The sequence below is a fragment of the Gouania willdenowi genome, chromosome 9, assembly GCF_900634775.1.
Source record: "Gouania willdenowi chromosome 9, fGouWil2.1, whole genome shotgun sequence".
Lineage (NCBI taxonomy): Eukaryota > Metazoa > Chordata > Actinopteri > Blenniiformes > Gobiesocidae > Gouania > Gouania willdenowi.
Genome location: NC_041052.1, coordinates 32,836,623 through 32,855,382, shown reverse-complemented (window position 1 = coordinate 32,855,382; position 18,760 = coordinate 32,836,623). Strand labels below are relative to the sequence as shown.

At 39.1% G+C, this 18,760-nt stretch overlaps 1 protein-coding gene across 1 annotated transcript in view; it reads left to right on the top strand.

Moving 5' to 3' along the window:
• The window catches only part of LOC114469553 (nuclear receptor subfamily 5 group A member 2-like), a 23,937-nt gene extending 5,456 nt beyond the window's left edge, over positions 1 to 18,481 (top strand). Inside the window, 5 exon segments of the mRNA XM_028457152.1 lie at positions 1,108 to 1,313; positions 1,316 to 1,765; positions 9,396 to 9,515; positions 10,956 to 11,103; positions 18,120 to 18,481. Coding sequence (XP_028312953.1) covers positions 1,108 to 1,313; positions 1,316 to 1,765; positions 9,396 to 9,515; positions 10,956 to 11,103; positions 18,120 to 18,373 — 1,178 coding nt within the window. The 3' untranslated portion in view covers positions 18,374 to 18,481.
• The last annotated feature ends 279 nt before the right edge of the window (positions 18,482 to 18,760 follow it).

Below are 18,760 nucleotides of genomic sequence, written 5' to 3'. Positions count from 1 at the left end.
AGTGATAATAAACCCAATGTTGAAGTACAGTATAATTTAACGCATCCATCGATACACAGCATTTTGTTGTTGTATATGGTGAACTTTTAATGCAATATTGTATTTTGCGTTCGTTTTCAAAAGTTTGACTTTAATCTTGACATTTTGACTTTATTCTTGATTTGCCCAAAATTATTTTCTCCATCAAAAATGACCCTAACCCACTTCTGTATCCTGACCTTCAAGAATCAGTGATACGTACATATTTATATGAATGACATTGGTGATTAAACTAAAGTCATTATAGGGATAAAACAGATTTTGATTTAGAACTATGTGAACACATCAGACGCCAATTGATTGCTTTGATTTAAATAAAAATGTTAGGTTTTTACTAGAGATGTTCGATATTAACTTCTTGCTGATATTTGGAATTGTCCATCACTTTACATAGACCCCCCTTCCGACTAACCTTTAAATTCAGCTCACATTATTTGTCTCTAAACATAATTAAGATGTTAAGCTTATGTCTTTAATGTTTTCCACATTAAACATTATTAATGCCAAATAAGAAAACAAATTAACCAAAGATCATCATTCATTTTAAGTAAATAAAATAGAGTAATTGTAGTTATTTTTTTTAAAATATTGGTATATAAACCGACATTGATGTCAACAGATTACATTTTAAAACAAATACAGGCTGATATTATTGTCCATCTCTTATAGCGATGCATTGATCCTCAGGGACTGAAATGTGTGTTAAGATGGTAGCTGATGTTCTCACTCTGAGGCTGAGAAGAAGAAGAAGAAGAAGAAGAAGAAGAAGAAGAAGAAGAAGAAGAAGAAGAAGAAGAAGAAGAAGAAGAAGAAGAAGAAGAAGAAGAAGAAGAAGAAGAAGAAGAAGAAGCAGCAGCAGCAGCAGCTTTGGGCTCACAAGCACCCCCTACAGGAGGCAGGAGTACTGCCTGCATCGCTTCCTGATTTTACGCTCTAGATTTAACAGTCTATTAGAGAGCAAAAATAAATACATTTATAAATATATAAAAGGAACAAATACAGTACTTCACTGTTTGTGTGTGTGTGGTTTAAGAAATCTAACAATTACCCTGTGTGTGTGTGTGACAGCGGTACGCGCAGACCGGATGCGCGGCGGCAGGAATAAGTTTGGTCCGATGTATAAGAGGGACCGCGCCCTGAAGCAGCAGAAGAAGGCGTTGATACGATCGACTGGCTTCAAGCTGGAAGCGCACCGCTGCCGCCGGCTTCCCCCCTGCAGACGAACTATGGCTTCACCGGCACGCTGCACCCCCTCCCCACCATCCCCAAGACCCTGCTGCCCTCCACACCGACCCCCATCACCCCCACAGACTATGAGGCGGGCCTGTATGGGCCTCCTTCCCTGGGCATGGCTGTGCAGTCCCACCTGCCTCTCAGCATGCAGTACCAGTACGCTGCCTTCCCTGGCCGCGCCATCAAAGCTGAGTGCCCTGACTACACCAGCTCCCCCGAGTCCCTGAGCGGATACCCCTACCCTGACATGTACCCCTCGGCCTCACCCCCGCCGCCACCCAGCCTCCCGCCGCTGGTGCTGGAACTGCTGCGCTGTGACCCCGACGAGCTGCTGGTGCAGAACAAGATCGTGGCTCACCTACAGCAGGAGCAGAGCGGGCGTGGCCGCGCGGACAAAGCCAGCACCTTCAGCCTCATGTGCCGCATGGCCGACCAGACGCTGTTCTCTATTGTGGAGTGGGCGCGGAGCTGCATCTTCTTCAAGGAGTTGAGGGTGAGTCGCACACACACTCCACAACGGTGTTGTCCTGTGTCGGTACAGGAACATTATGCACATTCTGGAGTCTCTGAAGAGTTTCCCATTTATTTCACAAGAATAGTCTCACATCGTCTGCATAGAAACAACATTGTTTTTGGAGACTCTCTGAACTACTCCTTTGTACGCTTACCCTTTTCTCACAATATTGTTTTATCTAGGCTTTTCTCTTTTTCTTTTTTGTCTGCTCCTGTCCTCACATCTCTTGTCTTGTCTGATGCTATTTAAAAGAAATAGTCTCACATCATCTGCATAGAAACAACATTGTATGCTTGTTCTTTTCTCCATACCGTCTTGTCTAGCCTTTTTTCTTCTTGTCTTTCTTTGTCTTTGCTCATTTTATCTTGTCTTGCTTTCTCTTGTCAACTCTTGTCCTGTATTTTCTTTTCTTTCCTTGTTTTCTCTTCTATTTTCTACTCCCCTCTTCTTGTTTCTTGTCTTGCCTATTCTTCTTTTGTCCTCTCCTGTCCTCACGTCTCTTGTCTTGTCTGAGTGTATTTAAAAGAAATAGTCTCACTACATCTGCATAAAGACAGATGTTGAGATGCTGTAACCCAGGGGTGGCCAATCTTGGTCCTCAAGAGCCACTATCCAGCATGTTTTAGATGTTTCCCTGTTCCAACACACCTGATTGAAATGACCAGGATCGTTATCAGGCTTCTGCAAAGCTTGATGATGAGTTAATCATTTGAATCAGGTGTGTTGGAAGAGGGAAACATCTAAAACATGCTGGATAGTGGCTCTTGAAGAGCAGGATTGGCCACCCCTGCTGTAACCCATTAGTCCGTGTGTGTGTGTGTGTTTTTTAAAGGATTATATTGTGTGGTCCTTTTTAGTGTAAAAAGAATATTCTCACATCATCTGCAAAATGTTTTTGGAGACTCTCTGAACTACTCGTCCGTACGCTTGCTTGTTTCACACAATTTTGTCTTGTCTCGCCTTTTCTCTTCTTGTCTTTCTTTGTCTTTCCTTTTTTTTAGTCTTGTCTTGCTTTCTCTTCTTTTGTCAACTTTTGTCCTTTCTTTTCTTCCCTTTTCTTATCTTCTCTTTTCTACTCTTCTCTTTTTATTCCGTGTTTGGCCTTCTCTTCTTTTTTCCTCTCCTGTCCTCACGTCTCTTGTCTTGTCTGATCATATTTAAAATAAATAGTCTTGCATCATCTGCATTGGGACAGATGTTGTTGAGATGCTTTCACCCATTACTCCATGTGTCTTTTTTGTTTTTCTAAAATATTATCTTGTCTGGTCTTATTTACTGTAAAAAGTATAGTCTCACATCGTCTGCATAGAAACAACATTGTTCTTGGAGACTCTTTGGACTACTCCTCCATACGCTTGCTTCTTTCACACAATTTCGTCTTGTCTCGCCTTTTCTCTTCTTGTCTTTCTTTCTTTCCTTTTTTTTTAATCTTGTCTTGCTTTCTCTTCTTTTGTCAACTATTGTATCTTTTCTTTCCTTTTCTTAATTTTTCTTTTCTACTCTCCTCTTCTTATTCCTTGTTTTGCCAACATTGTTTAGTCTGACCTTTTCTCTTCTAGTCTTTCTTTGTCTTCCCTCATTTGATCTTGTCTTGCTTTCTCTTCTCTTGTCTACTCTTGTCCTATTTTTTCTTCCATTGTCTTATCTTATATTTTCCACTTTTCTCTTCTTATTCCCTGTCTTGCCCTCTCTTCTTATGTTGTCTCTTGTCCTCATGTCTCTTGTCTTGTCAATTTTTTGAAGCATCATTTTGTCTGGACTTATTTACTGTAAAAATAATAGTCTCACATCATCTGCATAGCAACATTTTATTAGTTTTGGCGATGCTCACATTCATTCCCCCACACATTCGATCATTTCTTCAAATACCATCATACGTTATTATGTTTCTTCTGCTCTAGAGATTTGCTCAAATCCTTTACAATTTTTTCGAGTACTGTCCTTTTTTATCTGATATTGTTTTGTATTGTCATCTTATCTTATGCTATTTTATATGATAATCTGTGCAGATAATCTGCACAAATCTAAAAATACACAAATTGTCTCGAAAATGACACAAGAACAAAACTCAAATAACTACAAAACAAAACAACAAAAATACACAAAATGAGAAAAAAAAATATGCACAAATGACTCCAAAAACACAATACAAACATACAAAATGACAACAAAAAAATGCTCAACATGAGAGAAAAATCTAGAAAAATAACAAAACAAAAAAATACATAACTACAAAAAATATTATAAAGAAATATACAAAACCACAAAAAGCCACACAAAGCCTTCCTGTGTAACCCTGTGTGACCCTCAGATCAGATACAATGACGCGTTTGTAGTCCTGATGTGATAAAAGTTGTCCATCTCTGATTTAGAGGCAGTACTTGGAACTTTCTCGGATAAATTTGTATCTTAGAACCCGTCATAACTTCCACAATTGTCACTAAAGTATCAGTGTTTTTTGTGTTGCTGCTCATGTCATCAGTTAATCCAACATTTCTTCGCAGTTTTTCTGCATAGTTTGGCTTTTGTGAGGCGTGTGTTGCTGTATGTGTAGGTGTGGACGTCTTGTTGATATCTAATGTATCAGTGGTCTGATGGTGACAGACAGGCAGCGTCTGTGCTCTCCTCACAGATAAATCAATATAAAGCAACAAAACCTTGGCCACCACAAAGTGATCTTTGTTTGAAAGATGGAGACGCTGCCGTTCACTTTCCAACTTTCTCATACTCAGAGGATGTCTCACCCTCTTTCTGCTGACTGAATAAAAAATGCCAAGTCAGCCTAAAAGTTGCATTGGTGAAACAGTGAATGAAACATTAAAGAAAAGGTTACAGCCATCGTTAACAGCGTAGCAGAACCCAGGAGGATTGCATTGTTTCTCAATTGTTTGGCAACGAGCTCCACTCACAGAAGGCTGCAGTGAAAAATAAAGGCCACGCAGAGAATGCCATTTTTCTGCTAACTCAGCATTTCTTGACTTCTTCTGCTGTTCTTTTTGTTTTTCCCCTGCTGTATTGATTTTCTCGTGGACAGCTGTCCGTGCGGTGTTTCACCTGCGTACATTGACATTTGTCCATTCTCAAGTGTTCCCACTGTGTGGTTTCCAGTTCCTGAGATAAAAAAGTAAAGAAACTGATGAAATCAGTGTTTCAGTGCACATTGAGGACTTTATTAAGGGTTCTTATTAATCTTCTACCAAACATCTATTTAAGCCTTGACCTGTGTTTCATTCAGAGAATCAGAAAAACATCACCGTTAATGTAAAGGTTTTGTTGCTGAAATGAAAGAAACTCCTTCACTTTCATAAACGTAGACGGTTGACGAGTGACGTGAATCAGTTTGTTTCACACCTTTTAATTTATATTTAGTTTACTAAGTGATGTTTTGTTGTTTTTCTGTTTGGATTAATAATGAATACAGAGATTAGACTGTTTACATTTCATATTTATTAAGGACTATAATCTATCTCAAGTATACAATTACGTCTTCACAGCGGGGCCACAAACATGTGATTGTGTTTGATCTTAGGGTCACATTATCAATATTCATGTAAACATTGAGAATAATGACCAATATGTGTGTGTTTTAGTTTTGGTTTTTGGACATTGTGTATTTTCATTTTTGTTTTGTGTATTTCTTGTTGTCATTTTGTATATTTTTTTTTTTATTTTGTGTGCTTTTTGTGTTTGTATATTTTGTGGTCATTTTGTAAATTTTTTTGTTGTCACATTGTATACTTGTATATTGTATACTTTTCTGTCATTTCATTTTCTACTTTTTTGGAGTCATTTTGTGTCTTTTATTTATATTTATATGTTTATATTTTGTCATCATCATGGGGGATTTTTGAGTCATTATGTGTATTTATTTTTGCTTATTTTGTGCTTTTGGAGTCATTTTGTGAGTTTACTTTTGGGGCCACAAAAAATTAGAGTGAGGGCCGTATGTGGCCCCCAGGCCACGTGTTGCCGTTTTCTTCCCTGGCTGAATCACAGCGCTGAGGAACGATGCAGAATCTTCCTTCAGGTGAAAGTTGTGATGTGAATCCTCGCTCACACGTTCTGAGCTCATTGAGAACAAAGATGAGCAGATCTGTGTCCGAGGAGCTGCTGCACCATCACATTCCAGGCAGGCGATAACGCGGGAATGTCGGCGCTCCTCTGAGCTCGCCTACATTGTTACGACCTGAATAGAACCTGAACTTTCATTTGTCTCAGACAAATAATTTGTAGATTTGTTATTGTCATTTGTCACAGATGTTTAAACAATAGGTATGTTCCTTTCCATCATCACAGGTGTATTAAGTATAGATCTGTTCCTTTCTATCATCACAGATAAACAAACAATAGATGTGTTCCTTTCCATCATCACAGATGTATAAAGAATAGATCTGTTCCTTTCCATTGTCACATACATACAAACAATAGATCTGTTTCTGTCCATCATCACAGATAGAGAAACAATAGATCTGTTCCTTTCCATTCCTGTTCTTACAGACATATTAAGAATAGATCAGTTACTGCCATTTGTCACAGACGTATAACAAGTAGATCTCTTCCTTTGTTTTTTCACAGACATATTAAGAATAGATCTGTTACTGCCGTTTTTCACGGATATACAGGATAAAGAATAGGTCTGTTCCCTTAATTCGACACAGACATATTGAGAATAGATCTGTTTATTTCCTTTGGAACAGAAAAAATCTGTTCCTGTTTTTTTTTTTTCCATCGTTTTGTGTGTTTTTCAGTTTATTTTGTGCTTTTTTGTTGTGGTGTATTTTTTAGTTACGTTTAGTCATTTTGCTGTAGTTTTATGTGTTTTTGGAGTCATCAGTACATTTGCCAATATTGATCAATAAGTCATTGTGTAAATTAATTACCCTGCTACCCACACTGGTAGCAATTAGCCAATTAAAAAGGGTGGGCGGGACTTGCTTGTGAATCTAAACATAAAACCTAAAAACTGATGAACAAAACCCACCTCCGGTAACAAACTTTAATCTGCCCAATTTGGCAACCCAGTTACTTGGTATTTGTTTTTATTTCCATCAAACTTTATCAATTACTTCATGATTCAAGAGAAAAGACCTTGGTTTCAGCATTTTGGGCACATGATGTTTAAAACAGGGGTTCTCAACCTTGGGGTCAGAACCCCGTTTGGGGTCACGAGACACTGGAAGGGGGTCACCAGATGCCTTCAAGATACGAAGAATATTTTTTGAACAATTTGAGCCCATTTTTGCTTATTTTTACCCTTTTCTGCAACTCCACCAAACTTGCCCTATTTTAACCTATTTTCATCCCTTTTTCTTGCCATATTTTATTATTTTTGCTTTACACTACTCCCATTTCTGCCAAATTTCAATGCCTTTTCTGCCTTTTTTTTTAACTTTCTCGACATTTTCAGCACTTATAAACCTTTTCCACCACTTTTCCACCTAAAGTCGACCAATTACTGTCATGTTTTTATCACTTTTACCTTTTTTTCCACCATATATCATGCTTATTTGTACCAATGTAACCACATTCACGATTTGTCATGCTAATTATTTGACATTTTAAATTAATTGTTTCTACTTTTTAAAATAAATTAACCCAACCCCTTCTCCCCCCATTTATGCCACTTTTAGGGCCAATATACTGACACTTTGAACCTTTTTTCGGTCCATTTTTGACCACTCTCATTTGAAACTTTTAACTAATTTCTCTGGTTTTTAAAATCCAATTTCACCACCTTTTCCACCATTTTTGGTCACTTTTAACCCATTTTTTTTCTGACTAAAACAAGGATTTACATCTTTAAGAAGACTATATACTATGGTGCAAATAAGACTAATCTTCATGGATAACAGTGGATATTATAAATAAATTAAATAAATAAATGTGGTTATCACAGATTCATAGAACAATGGATCATCATTTTGCTGACTTTATGGATGGGCTCCAAAAATATAGATGGACCTGTCGCCACATGACTGTTCTTCTGTGTTCAACCACCCTCAGGTACAGTGGGGGTCCCCGGTCTCTGGAACCTTTATTATAGGGGGTCACAGGCTAAAAAGGTTGAGAACCACTGGTTTAAAGGACTGACTGTGACTCTGAGGCTCCCCTCAGTCGAGATGTTGTGTTGTTGTGATATTGTGTTGTTGTGGTGTTAAGATGTGGAGCATCGTGATGTCTGAAGTCCTGAATGAACTCATCACACAGTCTGTCACCAGTGTCACTGAAATATGGGGCGGGCAAAGAGATGAAGTGACTATAAAGACAAGTGTGTGTGTGTGTGTGTGTGTGTGTGTGTGTGTGTGTGTGTGTGTGTGTGGCCCCAGCTGTGGTGCAGTAATATGCTCTGCAGAGTGAAGGACGCAGCGTGGACACATTTATCTAACAGAGTTACTGTCAGTCCATCAATCAGCAGCTGCTCCAATCATGTAGGACACACACACACACACACACGGCGGGGGTGTGTTGGCGTGTGTGATTAAGGAAGTCAGAGGTCTCCGTGACCTCGTGCACTTCCTCTCAGTGAAGAGTCGCTGACTGATCACATGATACAGTAAAATTCAGTCAAAAAGTCTGCGAGCACTAATTCTCATTGAACTGTGGGAACATGTGACTTACACAGCCTGTGATTGGTTACTGACAGAAGTGTCTCGTTCTAATGTTTAGTTCTTCTCGTCTGCAAAATAATAACAAAGTAGCTCTAAATTTGTGGTTTTCATCCTGTGGGTCTGAACCCAAACATGGCCCTGCTTTCAGTGAACCTGCACGTGTTCAAAACATATAATTACATGCAATAATAATACTTTATTTGTTACTGTCAGAAGTTTGTCGTCAGCCAGTTATTAAGAAAATAAATGTTTATATAAAAATAACAAGAATAACCAGTGGAAAACAAAGAAGCTTTACTTTTCTCAGCATTTCATAGAAACTACTACAGATCACCTGATAAAATAAAGACGAGGTTCTAAGTTTTAGTCCTGGAGCTTGATTTCTAGTTCAACTATTGCAGTAACATTGTTTATCACATGTTAAAATGCAAAGATGAGAAAGTTTCATCAACAACCGACGGCATGCGACTTTTATTTTTAGTTTTCATTTATATTTATTCATTTAATTTAAAATAGTTTTCTGTACATTTATAGATCTAGTTTGTTATTTGCTTTTTAAAATTTGTTCAATTCCTTGCTTATTCCTTATTGATGAATGATGAATGATTTTCTATTCATTAATTACATTTATTTTTTGAATAATTTTGGTCTCTGTTCTTCCTCTTTTTTTTCTTCATCCAGTCATGTATTTATTTATTTATTTATTATTTAGATGTATTGAATTTATGTATACATATAAAATTTTCAAATTTTAATTCATTCTTTTTTTTGGTTTGTCTGTTTTTCTTTTCTATTTTTCTTCCTCCAGTTATTTGTATTTGTTTTCTTGTCTGTTTATTTATATATTTCTATATCATGATTGTCTGTGAAACACAGTGTCAGCAGGTCCTCATGTCTGCTTCCTCATTGCTCACCTCTTCCTCCTCCTTTTCCTCCTCCTCTTCCTCCTCCTCTTCCTCCTCCTCTTCCTCGTCCTCCTCTGTCTGCTGTGTTTCCTGAAGGTGGGAGATCAGATGAAGCTGCTCCACAACTGCTGGTCCGAGCTGTTGGTCCTGGATCACATTTTTAGACAAGTGCAGCACGGAAAGGAGGACAGCATCCTGCTGGTGACCGGCCAGGAGGTATGACTCCCTCACACCGCCCCGTCTAATTATAGACCAGCCCAACAAAGCAAAGGAAGGTGCTGGAAGTGTTTCAGCAGCTTCTTTTAATCCTTTCCAAACGTTAACAAACTGTGTTCAAAGTTGAGATGAATATCTGCTCCCTAGCGAAGGCCGTCACAGTTCAGCTGTGTTCAGATGAAATAGCACATGGTGCTGGTCTAATCCAGCACGGCCACCTTATCATTAGCATTAGAATAAAGACCAACCTGAGCATTAACACAGGTAACAACAAAGGCTTTGTGTGTGTTTTTTCTGTCGATTTGTTTTTGTTTTCTGTTGTTGAATCATATTTTTTAGTCTTTTGGAACGTTTTGGAACTGTTGTTTTCAGTATTTTAGCATTTTAATTGCAATTTTGTGTGTTTTTGTTATTAATTTGTGTATTTCTCTGTCCTTTTTCTTGTGGTTTTGTGTATTTTTGGAGTAATTTTGTGTATTTAAAAAATATTTTTTTTGTGTTTTCTATTATCGATTCATATCTTTTTTAGTCATTTGGTGTGTTTTTCTGTCATTTTGAGTGTTTTAGCATTTTAATTGCCATTTCGTCTAGTTGAGGAACAGACCCAACATAGCAACAAACTCCATAAAGATTGGTCAGTTAAAAATCGAGATATTATGTTTTCAAATTTTTGCCAATAGGCCTTATTCACAACTTCCGTATTTTGTACCGGAAATACGCAATTGCAGTGGAAACCTACTTCCTGTTGTGGTCAGGGCAGGGCAACGGGTAAACAACAAAGACACACAGTAAGTCATTGGTCCAAATATAGATGGATGGAATGACATCGGGACGCACGTACGTTTGACACAAACTTGGGCTGATGTTGTGGTAGTATTGAGTCCCAGCAGCAGCGCAATCATGGACGTGCACAGACAGTCAACCCCTAGAGCATCTAGAATGATAAACAAACATATCAAACTTATTGCCTTTTTCTGCTGTACTTATACACGCGTAGTCGAAGCTAAGTAGCTTAGCGAAGGCTAACACTAACATGGTCATTGTTAAGAAATAAAACGTCTTTGATAATTACCTGTGTTCCTCAATGCTGTCACAGATTCCTGTGACTCCAATGAAGACGGGTAGAGTTGTTCAGCTAAATCTTTACGTAGGATATGTAAATCCACAATGGAAGTTGTGTAGACTGTCTGATCCTCTTTAAATTGCCCAGTTTTCTGTTGTGTCGGCATTTTACCCGAGGTTTGCATACACTGCGATTTCATATTTCCGGTTATTGTGAAAAAGGTCTGTGATGAGAGATTATTCAAACTGATCCAGAATCATGATATTCATTCAAATTCCCTCCAAAATGGAATGCTTTTGACATAATCCTACTAAAAGTACAAAAACAAACAATAAATAAATAAATAAAAGGTAACGCTGCCTACCGTGTGCTTTCAGGTGGAGCTCTCGTCCATCCTCTCCCAGGCTGAAGCCACTCTCTCTGGGTTGGTTCAGAGAGGACAGGAGCTGGCGGCGAGGCTGAGGGCCCTGCAGGTGGACCGCCGAGAGATCGCCTGTCTAAAATTCCTCCTGCTGTTCAACCCAAGTGAGTCCCAGAGCGTAGAGTTAGCGCCTACCTGTTTACCAGCTGGTGTAGGCCTCATCACAAACTCTTTATTTCCCACTCAGAGATGACTTCTGATTGGCTCGTTTCCCATCAAGTCCCGCCCCCTTCCACATAAATAAGCTCTAACAATAAATCATTTATGTCAGTGTTAGCATGGAATCTCAGTCTAGTTTGAATCCATTAACATGTTTAGTCAAAGACAAGTTAGAAGAATCCTTCATCGACTGAATTAGTAAGTAAGTTAACGCTCTGTTGAAGTGCTTAAGGTTTGTAGTGACACGAGCGGTGGATGGTTTAGAGTCACGTGCGTTGAGCTTTGATTTGGTTTCCTTAGCAACGGGCCGAGGCTGAGTCGGGGTGTGGCTTTCTTCTTTCTTTTTACATTTTTCTTCCTCTTCTTCTTCTTCGTCTTCTCATTTGTCTTCTTCTTCTTCAGCATTTGGTGTAAACTCTATTGTGATATTATCGGGATTATTTATTGGTTAAAATGAACACAAGTAAGAACTATTACAGAAAAGTCATTGATTGGTTAATGTTAGATTAATTAAAAAAATAAATATAGCATGTGCATTCAAGGGCTCATCTCATGTGTTTTAGTCCTTGTTTTATTCATCTGCATTTGTTTGCATTTAGTCCATAGATTTAGTCAGAAGAATGATTATAGCCAACAAAATCAGCACTAATTAGTTACGGTTTAAAGTTTGGGTTTTTTTGGTGAAGTCTAGAATTTTTGGGGAACCTTTCATGCCCTTATAAGGACATTATATTTCATCAGAACATATTGTATGGATATAATTAATCTGCAGAAAACAAAGATAGAATATTACATGTATATTATATATACAGTAGATGCAAGTATACTGTATATAGAGAGTAGTGGGCCTAATAGCACCGCTTGGGGAATGCCATTAAGATGTTGCAGTGAATTTTGTGAATAGTGTACAAGTTTTGCTTGACTTTAATAAAGTAGTTAATGTCTGTTATTTACCATTTTGGAATTTTTGCTTCATTTAAACATTTCAGAAGCTTTAAAATAAAGTATGAGTAGAAAAGTAGTAGGACTAATATGGCACTTTGGGGAACACCACAAATAGTTGTAATGAATGGTCTTTTTCAAAATGTTAAAATGAGGAGAACAATACATTAACAGTCTTTTTTGTCTTTGGAGATCCATGAGGGATTTGTTGTTACTGGAATTAGAGGTTGAGAGTTGGAAAGTATTGGATATCTGCATTAAAGTCAACATTAGACATTTCCTGCTTTAAGCCCTACAGTTTCAGTCCTCCTGACATCCTTTTCATTTGGGTTTCCATGCTGGGATGCAGGAATCGTCTTCTTTGAAGGCCGTCAATTTGAAAGGCATTATTTTTGTTGACATGTGACATTTAGTTCCTATTTATCCAACAGGGAACGAGTGTTTTCCTAAACGACCCTTTTCACCGTCATAAACTCACTTAATTAAATTTTCCAGCCCCCACAAAAGCCAGTTTGTGACAAAGACATCCACCTCCTTTGTCCACTAATGGCATTCAAAGGCACCGTAATGGACGAGCCTGAGCTATGACGGCGAGGCTCGTGCAGATGGAGAGAGCATTGACGCGGTCGCCGCAAATTCCCACAAGTGTTCGCCGTCACAAAGAGCTTTAGAGCCCAGAGAGCACTCGTCTCAGGCGGGGAAGCTGTGGCTCCGTCCCTGCTCGCCTTCATCCCGGGAGTCAGCCTCGTCAGGACTCCTTTAATTGCCTTGAAGCGCTTTTCAAAAGATGCTTGAAAACATTGATTCAAAGGATTTAATTACGGCGTGAATGGATTTCCACGAGACGGACTCAGCTGATGCTGAAAGGCCCGTCCATTCTGAGGGCACACACACACACACACACACACTATAATGTACACTCAGAAAATCTGTTCATTTTCAACAACTCTGATTATTTTTTATCATTTGAAAATCCATAATTTTTTACGTTTCACGTTGAAACGAAAAATCCAATCTGAGCAAGGTTAGGTGTTTAGGCTAAGTTACCACGGTGACTTAGCCGTGGTCGTAGTACAGCACACACCGAATAAATAGCGGGAGCTAGTGCGATAAGAGGAAATCCAGCTTCGTAGTACAGGTCCTTGTTGGTTTTTGTAAATTTGTGAATTTTTGTTATTGTTTTCAGTTTTTTGGTAGTAATTTTGTGGTTTTTTATGTATATTTGTGTTGAGTTACTTTTGTAAAAAAAAATTAGTCATTTTGCATGTTTTTATGTCCTTGTTTTCATGTTATTGTTTTTTGTAATTTTTGTTTTTTGTTGTGGTTATTTTGTAGTGTTTTTGGAGTAATTCTGTGTTTTTTTCTGTTGTTTTGTGTATTTTAATTGTGTTTGGGGTTTTGTGTAGGATTCTTTTCGTTTTTGCTTTCTGTTTTTTTGGAGTCATTTTGGGCCTATACTACAAATCTAGATAATTACATCCTGGATTAATCTCCGTTAGCGGGCTGCAACTAACCAAACATTCTCCGTCAGACAGAAGCTGTCCTACGAATCTTCATTACAACTCGCTAAGTTGAGCAAGGTGATTTCAGCCTCGCTACGTGCATGCTCTTGTGACAGAGGAGGAGATTACAGCGTCAGACCAATCACAATCACAGAGAAATGAAAAAGCAATTGACATCACAATTGAGGAATAATTTTAAAAAAATATTAAGAATTAAAATCAATAATTCAGACCAAATGAACACTTTTTCTGCAGTAAAAGCAGCAAGCAATGAATGCAGGAATTGATGAGTGTTAATGCGTAAATTAGCGAGATTATAAACCAAGAATAAACACTCTGATGAGTTTCACTTTCACTTTTACCTTCTCTGTGGCTCTGATGCTGTGTTCATACAGATCAGCCTACATCATAAAGTGGAATATATGTGTGTTTTATATTATCTTAGAAGACTAAGGCTCTCAGCATCACCACCGAATACTTGAATAAATCAGTTAATTAATTATTTCAGTCTATATCAGTCTTAAAGCATTTGACACAAGCAGGTTTTTTTTTAGCTGCAGTGGCGGCTGGTGAGAAATATTCTTGGGGGGGCTGGTCATCCCTAGCTGTCCAGTATAAGAATTCAAATCAGTAGTCAGACGACAACTGATTAACATTAATGATTTAATCTCCTCACAATCACCAGTTTCACAGATAAGTAAATGAACAATTTTCAACAATAACGCTCCATGCATGCTTTAGAAAGGAAGGGTTTTAAATACAATAATCAACAGCTATCTATGATCAGCTGAATCTATACACACGAGTGATGTTAGTGTTTCTAAGGCTGAGTGTAATACAGTGACGTGCCGTGACCACTAGGGTTGGGTAGGCACATTGCAAATCGAGACCAACAATGACAATTTCATGTTTCTGTTGGCAAGTGTTAATTCATTTCAAATCAACTTTATTTGTATAAAGCAATTTAAAATTCATAATAAGAAAGAAAAAACCCAACAAGATCCACATGAACAAGCATTTAGCATCTAACAAAATCAACATCATAAAACACCATTAAAGAAACATGAATAATTATTTAATATAGCCTCCATACTCTCCCAACAAGATATATCTCATGACACGGCAGCGCATCCGTTGTTTGTGTTGGAAACACAGAAACACAGAGAAAATGACAACAACTCGGAACAGCCTCAGTGAGGAGCATCCACAAAGTCAATCCTTCCTTTTGTACCATTCACTGTGGAAAGTATGAAACATTTTCTGACCTTACCTTTGCTGAAGGTCTGGTAGCTCAGGTGTTGGTCTGAGCTTGGGGAACTGACTGCGCATGCGCAAACACATAAAAACACGCTATGGGAACAGAGGCAGAGCAGCCGTGTGCTTTTGGGAGGGGGCGTGGCGACCTCCTGCCTTACAGCGGAGTGAGACTGCAGCCGTTCCAGGATATAGCGCTGTTTAGTAATTTGGGCTATGAAACGCACAAAATGCTGACACTTTCAAACTTATAGGTACTGTAGGCAATTGGAAATGGAAAAATAAATAATTTATAATTACATCATAATTAAAACAAATAATCAAAATAGCAATTCACCCTTAGGTAGGCATTGCCTAATTTGCCTACCCTGACTGCACATCACTGGTGTAATATGATGAGTGAGAGGAGGGATGGACAGTTATTATTTGCTCGTCTGTCTTTCTGAGTGGATCATTTCTCAATGACTCTGGTGTTAAAATCAGTGATGTCTCGTCTTAGGTTTTATTCTTTCTATTGAGAGAATAGCCAGAGCATTGAGGCCATCTTTTGTCATAATATTCCTAAGAAAAAACCTCTCTCATTGTAGAGCCGTTAAATGAAGCTCTGTTACGTCAAACACAGCCTTGTGCTCATACTGTGTGAAAAGCACGACTTGAAGTTCCAAAGTGCACAAAGCTGCTCCTCGTTCATTAAATCATCGTCATCGTCATCATCATCCCGCTGATTGACGCACAAGCAGAGCTTCTGCTCCTCAGGTGCTTTGTTTAGAAGCCCATTTTTACCAGTTACAAAATAAATAAAAACTACAAAAAGTAATAATAATAAAGAAATCTTAAGTAACAATTGTGAGATATCTCATATTTATGACTTGAGAATTTAAAATTATTATTTTATTATTCCTGGGTTGTTGTTTTTTACTGGCAGAAATGGGCCATACCTTGGGGTGGAATTTTCAGCGCCCCAGGATCCTAAAATTCTGCGACTCTGATTGGCCATTTATTTTGGCCAATTGGCTATTTTTCTGATTTGAAAAGTGCCCTGTGACATAAATGATTCATTCATTCACATGCAAATGAATGTCAGTAGGTGGGAATTGTAGTTTATATAATTTATATTGCATATAGGCAAACACTAGTGGGTAAAACCGACATTTATAACTGAATTTGTAAAAAATATATTTTACATTTTCCTCCCTCTTAAATGGGCGGGCGGCGCCCCAGCGCCCCCTATGGGCCAGCCGCCACTGATCAGCTGACTTATGTAGGTCAGTCCATCAGATATAATTCTATATGTTTCCTATAGGATGTCATGGTTAAATGAAAGGATAAATATTCTCTCTCCTGTCAGCGTCACATCAGATCCACATAGAGACGTGTTCACAATGATCCTCCTTTTATTGGACAGGTCGTTTTCTAAGAGAACTGATTGGTCAGGAGGCGGGACTTTAGTACTCGCTCATATCTTATCCAGAACAAAACCTGGTCCCAACCATGATAGTCATTCAGCCTAAGTTGAACTGTGGCTCAGGTGGTAGAGGGTCGTCTTCTGATCGAGAGGTTGGGGGTTCGATCCCAGACACTGAACCCAAAGTTGCTCCCAGTGGTCGACTAGCGCCTTGCATGGCAGTCCTTTGCTAGTTACTGAAAATTAGTTACTTTACCTCAGTTACATTACTGATTACGTCAATCACGAAGTAAATATGTACTCTTTTACAGCTAAAATCCATTAGCTGTTGCATGGATAGAGTGTCCTAAATCTCTGTGTCCATGTGGTCTCCTTTAACTTCTAAACTCGCATCTAAACACTTGCCCTCACAGTTACTACGAGATGGTTTTATGAAGCTGAAAAAGTTACTTAGTTCTGCTTTAATGACAACAAAAGGACCTGTGTTGGGAACGTTACTTTAAAAAAGTAATTAGTTACTCACTACTTGTTCCAAAAAGTAACTGAGTTAGTAATTGAATTACTCTATAATAAAAGTAACTCATTACCAAGGAAAGTAACTATTTGCGTTGCTGTAAAAAAAAAAGTTGCCAAATGTCAAAAAATTCAGATTTTTTAGATGCGTGTGTCGTTGTGAGGTGCTTCATTAAATTTGAGTTGCTTACAACGGATGTCGACAAAGTCTTCTCTCCTGGATATAATGAACACTTCACATGTACGTTCTTGCCTTTGACCATAATTAATTTAAAGTAGTGTTTGTATCGCCATCTTAAAAATGCCAACTTTTCATTGGACTGCTCCACGCTCGCCATCTCTGCTGCTTCATCAAATCTGTAGTGGTTGTGTGTGTGGCGCGTGTGTAAAAACACTGGCTCTGATTGGCTACCATGAAACATGACGCAGCCTTAGCCAATCATAATCTCTCACCTTGTTTTTAACCCACCTCCTCAATACAGCTGCTTTCAGAAAACAGTTTTTTCAATCAATGCATGTAATGCACCGCATTTAACGTTCAGTATCGTTAACGGTGTTGTAACGACGTAAAAAGTAATTAGATTACCCCGTTGCTGAAAAAAAAAAAACACTGTTACCTAACGCCGTTATTTCAAACGCCGTTATTCCAAACACCGGAAATGACACCCAGTTAGTTGGATAAATACTGACCTGGAGGAGTTGGGGTGGGGGTGGGTTGTGATATGCTTGCTGAGGAGGTATGAGGCAGCTGACACTGTTTAAGTAGTGCATCCTGCATGCTTTGGCCAATAGGGAGCCAATCTGGGCTGTTGGTTGATTGAAGGGTGTGGCTGGCTTGACGTCCGCGGCCTGCCTGAACTTACGCTATGCTCAATTTATTGTTTATACAGTGTCTGTGAGTATTTATTAGTGGAGGACCTATACCAAGCATTATTAACCCTATATCACCTTCATCAATTCAAAAAATAACTTTTAGCTTTAAAGTAAAGCTGGAACAACAATAAAAACAACAAAACTACAACAAAAAAAACAAATTTAGATTTACTTTATTATAAATTTCAAAATGATCCGTGCCGGTGGTGCTCGCTTGTGCCCTGTACCCTGTTCTCTCCGTACGGCTCTGATTGGCTCGGTGTCGGAAACAGCCGCATGCTCATACCCACTGTCTTACAAAAAGTAAGGAAGTGGGTGTGGCTTATTGCCAGGCTGGGGGTTTCATAAAAATGTGTGAAAACATTGAGAGAGCCAGCAACTCGCTCCATTTGTGGGGCTCGTGAGTGATTGGTGGTGGGTTGTCCTTTAATGTTTGAAACCAACTGAGAGCTCTCCCGTTCCGTGTGTGCAGACGTGAAGCTGCTGGAGAACCAGGCCTTCGTGGAGGGGGTCCAGGAGCAGGTGAACGGGGCCCTGCTGGAGTATGCGCTCTCCACCTACCCACAGTTCCAGGAGAAGTTCAGCCAGCTGGTAGTGCGGCTGCCGGAGCTGCGCGCGCTCAGCACGCAGGCTGAGGACTACCTGTGCTACATGCACCTGAGCGGGGAGGTGCCCTGCAACAACCTGCTCATCGAGATGTTGCACGCCAAGCGGGCGTGCGCATGAGCTGCACGCATTCCCGCATCTGTAGAGCTTTATCGTGTGATCGCCCCAAACTGGATTTTCTAGCCTGTTTTTTAGCATTTCACATCCACCCCCCACTGACCCCCTCCAACTCCCCAACATCCCAGTTCTCACCTGTACCCGTGATGTCACAGCCAGACGGTCTCCACTCCTACTGCAGGGAAGGTTGACGTCACATCCCGGGATGGGACTTTTTACTGGGCCATTGAGCACTTTGAACAACAGGTTTTGTAGCTTCATTTTCAGAAGGTTTGTTGGTAAAAAACGAGTCATTTTTAAGAGTCTTTTCCTTCCCACGTTCCACCTTTTTTTCTTTGTGAAACTGACTTCAGACTAAACTCGCTCCGCTTTGTTTTTTCCATTCAATCT